Source organism: Parus major, chromosome 5, assembly GCF_001522545.3.
Source record: "Parus major isolate Abel chromosome 5, Parus_major1.1, whole genome shotgun sequence".
In the NCBI taxonomy this organism is placed as follows: domain Eukaryota; kingdom Metazoa; phylum Chordata; class Aves; order Passeriformes; family Paridae; genus Parus; species Parus major.
The window spans coordinates 37518539-37531963 of record NC_031774.1 but is presented as its reverse complement, the minus strand read 5'-3'; the positions used below and the strand labels follow the sequence as shown (position 1 = coordinate 37531963).

Genomic DNA, 13425 nt, shown 5'->3' with positions numbered 1-13425 from the left:
GGAGGGGGAAAGAAATGTTCCAGAGCTCTGGAAAGACAAGATTAAAAGGTTTTAAAAGAAAAGAGGAAAAAGAAGAGGTAAAAACCAAACGCCTTTCTATCCCAAAGTCGCCCTTCTCTGCCTTTGGTGACCCAGCAGACTCACAACCAGCCCACCTCGGGATATTCAGCCTTGAGGGAGCTGGTGCCGAAAGAAGCAGCTGAGATGATGTAAGAGAGCTGGAGGCCTGATTGAAGGAAAGTTCCCCCGATTATATTTGTGTGGAAAAGCTCACCTCTTGCAGAGCTCTAAAGTGTAATCAAGACTGAGGCTTACACTTGAAGGATGTTAACTCTCATACGGGAACCTACTTTCTCCTAAACGGTTTCTTGCCTAGTGAATGAGAGCCTCCCAATTGAAGCAAAATGATCCTTATGTACTAATATCAAGCACAGCCACAAAGCGACCGGCTATTTATGCTGCCACTTTAGACAAAGATATTTAGTTATTCCCGGGTAGCAAGTGCACTTTTGCATTTTTAAGCACGAACCAGCCGAGCACAAACATATTTACAAGTGCAATTACTAAATAGTTACTTGACACTTCAAAGTCCCAGGGTTAACTGTACCTTCGCTGTAATTTTCTTAATATTCAGGTAATCGCTGTATTAAATTGTGGTTGCCAGGGCCGTAGGCCGGGGTGTGAAACACTCGGGGGAGGTTTCTCTCCTCTGCCCGTATCACCCCGAAATATAAGCTTTGGAGACACTAGGTGTTGGAAGATTTCTTCAAAGACCCGAGTGACATTAGCTACTGGCTGCCTGTACGTGTGCGTGTGGCTGTGAATGGATCGCTTTTGTTTTCACACCGGATCCGAGAACAGATCCGAAAGTGCCAGAAATTGCAGTTTATTGGAAACTACGGGGAATTCATTGGCAAGGTCGTATGGCAGATGACCGGAGAGGTCTTCTCCATCCAGCTCCCGTACTGTATAAATAACCTTAGAAAGCAGCTTCAGCTTCAGAGGGACCACGAGAGACTGTGAGAGTCTTTGCCTCTGAGAATAACAAGCGACATTTTGCGCTAACCTATTTTTCATCGGTCTCTCGCCCCAGGCAATTAAATTACTGCTTGATTTTTCGAACTTGTGTCTTCCACCCCTCTTTGAGATATTAAAAAAAAAAATAATAATCCCTAGTTGGAAGGAATTTATGGGTTCAGAGAGAGAAACGATCCCTGCACTGAGTGTCTTAGGAGACATAGTGTTTCCGAGATGCGAAATCCCAAGCGCTTGTTCAGCCCCAGCCTGCCGGGGTATCTGATAAGCCAGTGCGGGAAGTGCGGGGCACGGGGAGCTGTGGCCCGGAGAGAAAGATCTGCCCTCCCGAGAGTTGTCCTCCCTGCGGCGGGGTTCCTTCCGGACCAAACTTGGTGGGGGAAGAGGGAGATTCTGTCCTTTGCCTTACTGGCATTCCACCCCGTTTCCCCAGCTCTCACAAAGGCTGGGCTGACAGCCTTGCCACCCGGGAGCTGTTTTTAAATCCTTTCACCCAGTCAAATGGTGGTCTTTTTGCTTTGCTTTCCATTTCCCATCCACTATATTGCCACCCCCGAGGAAAAAAAAAAAAAAAAAAAAGAGTTGTGCTCTCACGGGGTCTTTCTTTCTTTTTTCCCTCTCTCTCCCGTCCTTTCTGTCTCTCTTCTTTTTTTTTTTTTTTTTTCCTAAAGACATAAAAAAAAATTCTGACAAGTAAAACTTAAAGGTGTTTACCTTGTCATCAGCATGTAAGCTAATTATCTTGGGCAAGATGTAGGCTTCTATTGTCTTGTTGCTTTAGTGCCTATGCCCCGCCTCTGGTGGCAGCCTAAAACCTGGCGTCTGGCTAAAACAAACGAAAGGCAGCCCTGAGCCTCCACTCAATCCAATTAAGGCGGACTTCGTCCACTCGGTTACGTGTACATCCAACAAGATCGGCGTTAAGGCAACACCAGAATATTTGGCAAAAAAAAAAAAAAAAAAAAAAAAAAAAAAAAATGCCAAGATGACCCCTTTTTTTTTTTTTTTTTTTTTTTTTTTTTTTCCCCAGCCGCCGAATCATGTCGATGAGCCCAAAGCATACGACTCCTTTCTCAGTGTCTGACATCTTGAGTCCTTTGGAGGAAAGCTACAAGAAAGTGGGCATGGAGGCCAGTAACTTGGGGGCTCCCCTGTCAGCCTACAGACAGTCTCAGGTTTCTCAGCCGGCCATGCAGCAGCACCCCATGGGCCACAACGGAACAGTGACTGCCGCCTACCATATGACAGCGGCAGGGGTCCCCCAGCTCTCCCATGCTACTATGGGGGGCTATTGCAATGGGAACCTGGGCAACATGAGCGAGCTGCCGCCTTACCAGGACACCATGAGGAACAGCGCTTCGGCGACAGGATGGTACGGCACCAACCCGGATCCCCGCTTTTCCTCAAGTAAGTCAGCCCGGGGCTGGGTGGCCGAAGGGGGCTTGCCGCGCATCCGCCCGGCACATCGCGGGCAGAAGGCACGGGGGGGTCCGCGACAGGGCAAAAGTCGGTCTCAAACCCAGACGCGCCCCCCAATCCCCAAATTCCTCCTCCTGCCCGAGGATAGTGCCCGGTCTTTCCAGCCCGGTTGGCTGCACGTCAGCCTCCCGCGGCTGCTTTTGCGGGGCTGGGGGGTTGGAAGCCCCGCGGTGGCGGGGAGCGGGAGCCCGGCTCTCGCCGTCCAGCGGGGCGGGAGCGTCGCGGCCCGGGGGCCCAGAGGGAGCCGGCGGTGCCCGTCCGGCCGCGAGCAGCCCGGCACCGGGCGGCCGAGGGGGGAAGCCGGAGACGCCGGGGCCGCGTCCCGGGGAGCGGCGGAGGAGCGGCAGAGTCCTCTTCGGCCGGCGCCGGCGGAGCCGCTGTCCGCGGCCGCAGCGGCTGTCACATTCGGTACTTTTCTTGGCTGTCCCCCCGGGCAGGACGAGGGGCGAGCGGTCGCCCTCGTTCACCGGGGCCGGGCCGGGCGAGAAGGGGGCCGCCGCTCGCCCCAGGGACGTGAGTCGTTGTGCAGAACCGGGGCTGGGCTGCCGGGGGGCTGCGGAGCTCCGCTGGGGGCAGGCGGCGGCGGGGGCTGCCGGAGCGCGGGGCCCCACTCGGGCCGGGCCGGGCCAAGCCGAGCCGCCTAAAACGTGCCGCCTTCTCCCTTGCAGTCTCCCGCTTCATGGCGCCGTCCTCGGGCATGAACATGGGAGGCATGGGCAGCCTCGGCTCCCTGGGAGACGTGAGCAAGAGCATGGCCCCGCTCCAGAGCACGCCGCGGAGGAAACGGAGGGTCCTTTTTTCGCAGGCCCAGGTTTACGAGCTGGAGAGACGTTTCAAGCAACAAAAATACCTCTCCGCCCCGGAGAGGGAACATTTAGCCAGCATGATACATCTCACCCCGACTCAGGTCAAAATCTGGTTCCAGAATCACCGCTACAAGATGAAACGCCAGGCCAAAGACAAGGCTGCGCAGCAGCAGATGCAACAGGAGAACGGCTCCTGCCAGCAGCAGCAGTCTCCCAGAAGGGTGGCGGTGCCAGTGCTTGTGAAGGATGGCAAGCCCTGCCAAGCAGGCTCCAACACACCCACAGCAGCTATCCAGAGCCATCAGCAGCAGGCAGCTACAACGATCACAGTGGCTACCAATGGCAACAGCCTCGGACAGCATCAGAGCCACCAGACAAACAGTGCGGGGCAGTCTCCAGACATGGGACAGCACTCGGCCAGCCCTTCCTCTCTGCAGAGCCAAGTCTCCAGTTTGTCTCACCTAAACTCTTCTACTTCTGACTATGGCACTGCCATGTCTTGCTCCACCTTGCTATACGGTAGGACCTGGTAAAAGGATTAAACAAAAAAAAAAAAAAAAAAAAAAAGAAAAAAGAAAAAAAAAACAACAACAAAAAACAAACCCAACAAATTTTCCCAGTTACACAAATCTCTGTCCTCTCCAAACTACTGTGTGCTTTTTTTTTTTTTTTTTTTTTTTTTTTTCCTTCGGTTTTTTTTTTGTTTTTTTTTTTAATGCGCTTCTCCCTTTCCCCCGTTTTACTGAGTGGTCTCTGCAGACCTCTAGGAGAGAGAGACACTTTTTTGTTCCGTCTTATTGTTACTGTTGATGGTTTTGGGTCTTTATGTTTTTTCTCCCCCAAAGTTGTCCTACGGGGTGTATAAAAATATTCAGACTAATAACCATGGAGCAGTCTGCAGAAAGAGGACCATCTTTAGGCATGGTCTGAAGACTTGGATATCAGATGTACACTTTGCCAGCGTCTAGGACTTGCATGTAAATACAGAGATTTTGGGGGATGGGGTGGTTTTCCCCCCCAAAAAATGCATTCGCGTCACCCAGACACAAGAAGCAGCTTCCCCCTCCCCAGTCTCTCCCAGCCCGCCGCCAGGGCCAGCGGATGGAGACGTGGAGTCATCAAAGGCTTGGCTTTTATTTTCCTCCTTACGTTTGATGTGAACCTGTAGCTGTATAATGCTGTCAAAAGTTGGACTAAACCCATAGTTTTTAGTAGCCTGTATATTTTGTTGTAAAAAGAAAAGGAAAAAAATACAATCAACCAAACCAACCCCCACCTTTTTTATGGACACTGATCACCCCGTCGTAAATCCTCTGGCAGTTTGTTATTTGCGCACGCCGCCTTTTCCTGTTGTAACTTATGTAGATATTTGGCTTAAATATAGTTCCTAAGAAGCTTCTAATAAATTATACACATTACAAATATTCTTTTTTATTTTCCCCTTTGGTTTCCCCTCCCGACGCTCCTTTCCTTGAATCTCTCTCCTTTTTTTTCCCCCTTACCCGCCCCCCCTTTTTTTTTTCTTCTTGGTGGAAAAACAACCCGGGATGTTGCCAGATCCCGGAAGGCCCCTGCCCCTCCCAGGGCCCAGACCCTGTTCCCAAAGGGGAGCTGTGCCAGAGGGTTAACGGGATACAGGATCAGTTCTCAGCGTGCAAACAGGACAAGCAAACGCGTGGGATTCACGAACTCGAGAGCGAAGGAATCGAGTCCAAATTCATTAGCCCGATTATTTTTGGGGGGATGAGGGTGGGGGCGGGGGGCACCTCAGAGACTTCTTGCTAGAGAAAGCAAAGTATTCCGGAACTAGAAATTCAAATGCCAAAGGCACGGAGGAGAAAGAAGGTAAAAGTCTAACGCCATTAGGAAAAAAACCTAAAATAACGAAGAACCTGCTGTCAGTATAGAACGTGAGTCCGATTTAAAGTGTCCAGTTTTAATATCTTGTAAGAAAAAAAAAAAAAAAAAAGAAAGATAATTTCTACCAGGTTTTCCTATGTACTTGTATTTTAAGGGAAGTACAGTCACCTTATTTATAATCAAAATAAAAAGATAGTTTATTGTGTACAACATGTAGTTTGAATTAACTTTCTTTATCAGGCTGTGTTTAATTTTCTACATATCCATATATTTAATTTTCTACATATCCAACCCCTCACGCCCGCACCCGGCCACGCAGGTTCCCCTGCCCAGCCCACCCCGCTACCCAGGCGGAGATCAGCCGCAGGCTGCGGCTCGCTGCAACTCAGACGGGCTTCGGCTGGTTGGTTTGGGTGCTGTTCTTCGTGTCGATTTTCTAAGGGGGGGTTGTTTGTTTGTTTGTTTATTTGTTGGGGGTTATTTTGTGTAGCCGTTTGGGAAGTTTGTAAAGAAGGAGATGAGGAGAAAGTGCGTGCGCGCACGTGGGTGGCTGCGCAAAGGTGCGCGCCGGGCTGAGACACACAGGGGCGTTTGGTAGGAAGGTAAATATTGTCGGTAATGCAAGGCAGATAGATGTTAACTGTTCTGTAAATATATAAAGCATATGAAGCTAAGCAGCTCATATCTGACGAGTCCTAAATCCCTGAAATTCTCTATTTTTCAGGTCCCAAATATCGCTTTTGTGAGTATAACAAAATAAGAAGTGTCCCCACTCTAAAAGCGTGTTTTCCTTTGCGTCTGCTGCTCGGTTTCGTTTTTTTCCCCAAATCCATAGAAAGCGATCGCAGCCATTGAAACACCACTGAATTACAGAGGTGTTACGAAATAATCATATTTTTGAAGTGAAAGAAAACAGGTTGCCTGGGATGGAAACAACCCAACCTCCAATTTAAGTAGCAGCTTTCGAAAGCTCCAGTTCTTTATTTATACAAGATAGCTGGTGTTAGTCGGACACCAAGTGCTAGTCTGGATGGAGAAAAAGGGAAGTACACGGAAGAAAAAAAAAAGTATCGGATTCTTTCTGACCCCCTCCCCCTTATTTCTAACTGGAGGACATCACGTGTGTCAACAGGAATTTCGAGACCTTTCATTCTTTAGGTTATGTCCTGATTTATACAGGGACATTCTTAAATAACCCAAAGATTTATTTTTTTTTTTTTTTTTTTTGTTCTTCTTCTATGAGGAATATTCATTTCAGATCTGTAGCATCGTGTTAAGCATGGCGGGGGGATGGGTGGGGGGCGGCAGAGAGTGGTGTCTGGAGCTTAGTACTGTTATTTCTGCTAAAAGAAGGAAATGTTGGGGGATTCCTGGTTCCTGGTGCAGAGCTTCCCCGGAGGAAGTGAGAGTAAGATTAACTTTAAGGACTTTTTTTATTTTTTAAATTAGGGTTAGCTTCTCCTGGAGTTTATACACAAGGCCGAGGGGAAAGTGCTCCAGTTAAGTCGACATTTCCCCTTCAGATGTAATTAATGTGCTTTCTTTCAAACCCAGGAACGTTCAAAAGTGAGTAGCACCGAAAGGCATTAATACAGCCGAGAAATGTCACAGCCCCCGCCCCCGAATATTGGTGTTAGCATGTTTGATAGGGATCCAGTCAGAGACTTTTCATTATAGACTTCGGGGGAAATAAAGTAATTTTATTGTGTCTCGACAACCTCATAAATACATATTTGGTGGTGGGTGTAATTACTGTAATGGATTATTATGTACACTGACTTATCTTTCTTAAACTAGATTTAGTTTCGATTAAATAAACTCGTTTCCACTTTGTCTGATGTCGGCTTAGTTTAAAGTCTGTTTACTTGTTCCACAGAAAGGTGAATTCATCTCTTTATTAAGCACTAGAGACCGAGCAAACACAGTTCAAACTGTATTTACATATCAATCAGAAGAAATGCAAACAAACTGCTCTTTAACAATTTTATACAGTTTTTTAATTACATTGTGATACTGACTTATATAATATTTTATTTTTTTTTTAGTAAACTAGTTATGTCTTGGTTAGGATGAAGATATTTGGAGGGAGGGGTGTAAATACAGTTCAGTCTCCTGCCTGCCTTGAGAACACTCACGAGAACTTAGTTACTGTATAGCTTTTTAAAACTGAAATTAAAATATGTTCCTCCGTCTAAACTCCTGCTTCTTCCAATATGCTGATTTCCAGTCTCCCGGTAATCAATGCAGAACTTGGATAATGGGATGGCAAAGGGGAGGGGCAGCATGATTCAAATCTGAAATGATGGAAGAGATGCACGTTTCCCAATATAACTGCTTTATCCACGCTAGACCATGGGCACCCCGTATTTTGAGAGATAAAAGGATCTAGTAAAGAATGGTTATTCCCTCCCACTCCCTGCGCCTGGCACTGCTTGTAAGTGTAGGAGAATCGCGGAGGGCATTTTTTCCTGCAGTAAATAGGAGTTCATTCTTAAGTTCCATGAAGTGTGCGTGAAGTGGCACAGCGGGCTGTGGAAAAAAAAATAAGAGAAAAAAAAACCACACCAAAAAACTCACCAAACAACAACAACAACAGCAAAACAACCCCAAACGAAACACAAATCCAAAACAAAACCAAAAAAAAAATCCCAAACCCTAACAAAACCACATCACTACTGCGGCCACAACAGCAACAACAGCTAAAGTCTTCTTCACATCAGAACGGGCTGTGGGTTATTGGCTTTTTTGTTAGTTTCACAGCAGCCTGTTAGCAAAAGGGATGCTCGGGAGGAAGGGCTCGGGGGAGCGGGGGCGGCAGGATTTGCCCCGGGCTCTGCTGTGGCCCCGGGAGCAGCGGACGGGAGCGGTGCGGTGTCACTGCACCTACCGGGAGGCGAGGGATGACGAGCTGAGCTAAAAGTACATTGCCTGCATCTCGGTTCAAAAGGCAGTGCAGGGCCTTAAGACTGTGTTGAAAGTGCAGATCCCAAACAATGTAATCTGAGACAGCTCTGAGATGACACCAAGAGAAGTTGCCACGGCTGGGAGGGGAGGGAAAAAAAGTATTTTAGGAGTTTTGTAGCACAGCGCAGGTAAAGGGGCCTCGCCGGGAAGGCAACCCCCGTTCAACTTTTCGTGACCGCTGCCTTTAGCCTTTACAAAGGGGATCTAGAGTTAAAGACTGAGTGACTTCTGAAGAATTTAAGTCCTTTCATAGCCGTGTCGGGAGCAAAGCTAAGAATTTTTTTTTTTCTGTCTGACCCGCTGTTCCTCTCATGATCCCCATCAGGGGGGAAAAAACCCCTCAAAACTCTAAGTTAATGATAATACTGTTTATATGTATCAAATGTGTACAGACATCTGACCCAGTGCGGCTGCTCCTATGAGGTAGAGAGACGACTGTCCCTGGCAAAATGGTGAATAATATGAAATTACTTTTTTCCCCCCTTTCTTTTATGGCTGCAAGCACATTAGGGAGCAGGTAAGGTCAAAGTTTTCTATATCCTATGTCTTTCTCTCCAAGGCTTCTGGTAAGCGTTATAAATAAGATGGTGTATAAATGCATTGATGTAAAAAGAAACTGAAATTCGTTTTGAAGCTTAAAACAACTTACTACACAGAAAAATTCTTGGGAAATCTATAGACGAAAACATAAAATACGGCATTTAATCTTCCATGTAAAGGTTTTTGTTAGAGGGAGGGTGAAGAGAGAAACCGGTATTTTTTTTTTTTTTCCTATGACACAGATTGAGAAGGAAAAACATTTACAAATGGTCGAATGCATTACTTCCGAAAGGCGGTGTAAATCTACTGTCCTGAGCTGGCGTATAGAAACGGAAAAAGGTTGAAAATGTATATTCTAAAAATATTTACCGAGATACTTAAGTCTGTCTTTACTGGCTAGCTCCATATCTCATGCTAACAACTATATCTGAATGAGATGACAACTCTTCTCAAAAATATTTCTATTTGCTAAACACAGCGGGACTTTCAGAGTAATTTTAAATTACTTTGTAGGCTGCGCTTCTTGAGCAAGTGAATTAACATGGCAGGTTTTAGTGAACGTACCTGACTTATTGAATTGATTCAATGAGAAATCCCCATATCATTCTGAGCAGTGCTTCATCAATACAGGGGCTCCTTAAAGTGTACAGGAAAAGAATAAAGCGCATGTACAGAGGTGGGTTGGTTTGCGGAGTTTTGGGGAGGAAAGGGGGCTTTGTTTGTTTGGGTTTGTGACTGGGTTTTTGTGGGGGTTTTTTGGTTTTTTTTGTTTGTTTGGTTGGTTTTTTTGTGTTTTGTTTTTTGGGTTGGTGGTTTTTTTTTAATAAAAGGGTAGTTGGCATTGCTTAGAAAACTAAACTAAGTAAGAGATTGTCACTTCCATTTGTTCTGGCGGATTTCACCAGAGTTCTTCTCGACCAAGCGTATTTGGGCAAGTAATAGAGTACTAGAAGGCGACAAACTTATAGACACCTGGGATCGTAAAGGAAGCAGACTTTTTTGCTTCATATCAGAGGTGTTACTGAAGTGGCTGCATAATTTCAGCGTGTTACTGACCTAATAATGTGACTCTAGGACACCATTTTTTCGAAGTTCCTCTCGCTGCATTTATTCGTTAAACTTTTTGTTTTCGTTGCTGCTGCTTCTCAGAGAAGCTCTTAAAATATTATCTTTAACTTCACCACCTTCTTGGTCTCTGCTTTTGCTCTTATTCTGGGCGTTACTTAACAAACGCACTGTTGCTATTGAGAAATAGGGTGCTCGGAGCTCGTCCTCTGCACCTCTATCTGCATTAGCTCACTTCAGAGAGAAAAAACCACGGATGGCCGGTGCGGAGCGCTTAGTCCACACATGTGCATCTATATGCGCATTATATCCACGAATGTGTACGTCTGGTAGGTGTATCTAGGAGCTGATGTGCACGGCAGTAGCTGTGCAGTCTGGGGAGCAGAGGCGGGCAGGAAAACTCTTACTTTGAAGAAGCGCTGCCCGCCGGCCTGTGTCTCCCCTCCGCTCTCAATTTTACAGCGCGGAGACCCTCCCGCTGTAACTTTCCGCCGCGGCCCACCGGGGCTGCCCCGCCGCTGGGGATGGAGCCGCAGCGCCCGAGCCGGGCCGGCTTCCCCGAGCCCCGAGTGGAGCCTCTCTGCCCCCGCCGCCTGCCAAGAGCGCCCGGCACGGTCACAGCTGCAGCCTCGGTCTCGGTTCCCCATCGAGGGGAGCGGAATCGATCCTGCCCTTTGCCAGTGGGCTCTGCAGCCCGGGCGCGGGGTCCCTTGCTTGCCGAGGACAGGCTCTCACACAGCCCCGGAGGCTTTGCTGCCCTCGGGAGTCGGCTGCAACCCAGCGGGGCTCCTCTCCCGGGGGCTGCAGCCAGTCGAGAGCAGCGATTGTCTCCCTCTGTGTTCTCTTAATGCCGTCTAAGGCAGGCTCTGCCTGCGCTGCCAGGCTGCCAGGCTGCAGGTGCTGTCGGGCAGACCCAGCTGTGCGCACCCACCGCCCCTCTCGTCCTTGGCACTGGGGCGATGCCCAGGCGGGAGGGCTGCAAACGTCGGGCCAGGAACCCCTTTGACTTTCGTCCAAACGCTGCTCCCGAACGCCCCGACAAGGTGTTAACCGCCTATGGCGCCTTGCCATAGCTAGGGCGAGTGGCATGGGGCTCGGGGACCAGTCACCGCAACACACACCACACTTGCCTAGCGGGGTAAATGGCAGGGAAGTGCGTGGCACCTCCACGGTAACCCAAAAAAGATCGAGGACGGGATGCGGCGGACCAATTTACGTCTTCGCAAAGGTACTGTGCGAGTGCGGCATGGACGGAGGATAGGTCCCAGCACTGTCATCTTCTACGCTGCCAGGAGTTTCCTGTGGCAGCCACTTTCGAGGGACTCTGCTGCTTGGTACCGGGCCGCCGCTCGACGGACAGGCGGCCCCGAGCCCTGTCTGCCCGGCCAGCCCGGCCGCGGGGGCTCCCTGCGCTCCGCCAGGCACGCAGGGCTGGGCACCCCCACCCTATCCCAGCTCGCGTTTCGTTTGGTTGGTTCAGGTGGGGGAAAGAAACTCCCGAGGAAGCACCCGAGAAAGTTTGGGCCAGCAGAGGCGGGACGATGGTGGGTGGGAGCGGGGCAGCGCGGACGTGCAGGGCTGCTCCCCTCCCCCCACGGGGGGCGCGGCGGGGGAACCCCTATTCCTGCCACCGATTTTTCTCCCTAGGGCGAGGGAAGCTGTCCGCTTTCTGCTCGGTCCATATCCCCCTTTTCTCTTATCGCTTTTTAATTACTTTCTTGAATTCGAATGGATATTCTTCGGGAGATATGACAGGGTTTGAAGCTGTCATTACATATCAATAGGCGAAACCTTTGCGTGGAGGTTGTCCCCATTCTTCAGGGTGTGAGCAATAGCTGCTGCTCCCTGGCTCTGACTTTTCCATGGACACGCACACATATCCAGTCTGCTTGTCTTTAAATAGTGGCTCAGGAGGCGGAAGCCAGAGCCGGGACCCGGTTGTCGTGCGGGGCTCGGGAGGGTGCTGGCGGACAGTGTATTTCGTGCTCGGTGTCACGGGGAGGCTGCGCGTGGCGGTGGCGGAGCGCTGAGGCTCGCCGTGCTTGTGCGGCACTGGCGGGGCGCTGGAGCTGCCTTGCCGTGGGGAGGCCGGGCGTGTTCTTGTCGTGGAAGTCTGGGCACGACGTAGGCTGTGCATAGAGCAGGCTCCGCGGTGTGTGTGTGTGTGTGTGTGTGTGTGCGTGCGCAGGGGAGTGTATTATGTGTGCGTGTGTGTGTGTGTGTGCGTGTGTGTGTGTTTGTGTCAGTGCATCGCCTTTCCACAATGGTAGCGTAATTATCTAGCTGAAACATTCACAAATGGCAAAAAGTTGCAAAATAGATCGACCTCCCTGAGATGAGAAGGAGCCAGTTTCAGAGCTGTGCAACCATCATGGTTTTTTCAATACATTTTATACAAGAGGATCTAGCGAGTGATTCCGATTCAATACACATAATCAGTTTGGAAGTCCTATTTCCATTTGAAAACAGGCCTATTTGCAATCATGAGGGCCGGACACGCTGTAAGATACAGGACGCATTCAGAGTAGGTGGTAGGTGAGAGAATCTACAGACAAGCACCAAATATTTTCTTCCTGATGCAGACCATGTTTTTACACCATGGTATTAATCACGACGTATTTTTTATCAATTTTTTAAAATATCCCTTGATTGCTTTAGAAAGCAAGGTTTTGACCTACAGAGAGAGTCCCTGTGGAAAGCACACACACACGCGCGCACACACACACACACACACACACCCATGCACACGCATACAACAAAAGCCCACCAAGTAAAAATGGTGATTGGAAAAGCCTGTTGATTGTCCTATCAATCGCTTAAGGTTAACAGTCATTTAATCAAAAATTCACGGGGTAAATGATCCCTAGAAAATGGTAGTTTATCTTTTAAAATAAGGCCCAGAGGAGGGACCGGTTCAGGGGGTCTTAAGAGGAGCTACCACCCACTGAGCCCAGCCTGGCACCGAAGCCGGCTCTGCTCTGGAGGAGCCCCATCCGCCGGAGCCGGGACCCAGGGCAGCACACACACCCGCCCGCGGGTGCCGAAGCAAACCGAGACTCTCCGCGGTCGTGGCCCTGGAGAACCGCGACCTGCACTGCTGAGAGGGTGGGGAAAAGGATGCACAAAGTCAGGTCGCAAAGCTTTGGGGGTGATATGGCATCAGGGAGGGCAGACCCCCTCTGTCACCTCGTCCCCCCACCCCTCCTGCAGCCATCCCTACTCCAAGCAGGCACAGCACTTCCCCGCCTCTTCTTGCTCTAGAGCATTTTTTCTTATTCCTCAAGTACCCGAAGCCAGGAGAAAGCCAGGAGGCCTGCGCGTCCTCCACCATAATTACCCTGCCGGATAGGAACGGGCAAGGAAGCCGAGGCTCGCCGGTGGGTACCCAAAGGCGGACTAGAGGCGCTCCCAGCCCCGCGCACAGTGAATTAATTGGCATTTCCCACTTCCCTCATTTACGTGTTTTTGCGGCCGTGCGCACCGCTGACAGCGCGCCGGAGTATAAGCGGCGGCCCGGCCCGAGCCTCCGCCCTGCTCTCTGTTTGGAGTTTGAAGGCAGACACTTGTTTCTCATAGCTAAATACCGTTCCCGTCCCAGTCACAGCAGTCCTGCTTTTCCGGGCTCCCACCCTCCGCCACACTGTTTTATTCTCTTCCACTTTAAAAGACCAAATCA

At 49.5% G+C, this 13425-nt stretch overlaps 1 protein-coding gene and 1 long non-coding RNA gene across 2 annotated transcripts in view; one reads left to right on the top strand and one right to left on the bottom strand.

Annotated features, from left to right (window-relative positions):
* Window positions 1-1627, bottom strand: part of LOC117244582 — a 4928-nt gene extending 3301 nt beyond the window's left edge. Inside the window, exon 1 of the long non-coding RNA XR_004497960.1 lies at window positions 156-1627. This is a non-coding gene — a long non-coding RNA (uncharacterized LOC117244582). The remainder of the gene's footprint in view (window positions 1-155) is intronic.
* NKX2-1 (NK2 homeobox 1) overlaps window positions 1-7018 on the top strand; it is a 9662-nt gene extending 2644 nt beyond the window's left edge. Inside the window, exons 2-3 of the mRNA XM_015632351.3 lie at window positions 2066-2442; window positions 3183-7018. Of these exons, the coding sequence (XP_015487837.1) occupies window positions 2066-2442; window positions 3183-3853 (1048 nt within the window). The 3' untranslated portion in view covers window positions 3854-7018. The remainder of the gene's footprint in view (window positions 1-2065; window positions 2443-3182) is intronic.
* Window positions 7019-13425: the final 6407 nt, after the last annotated feature.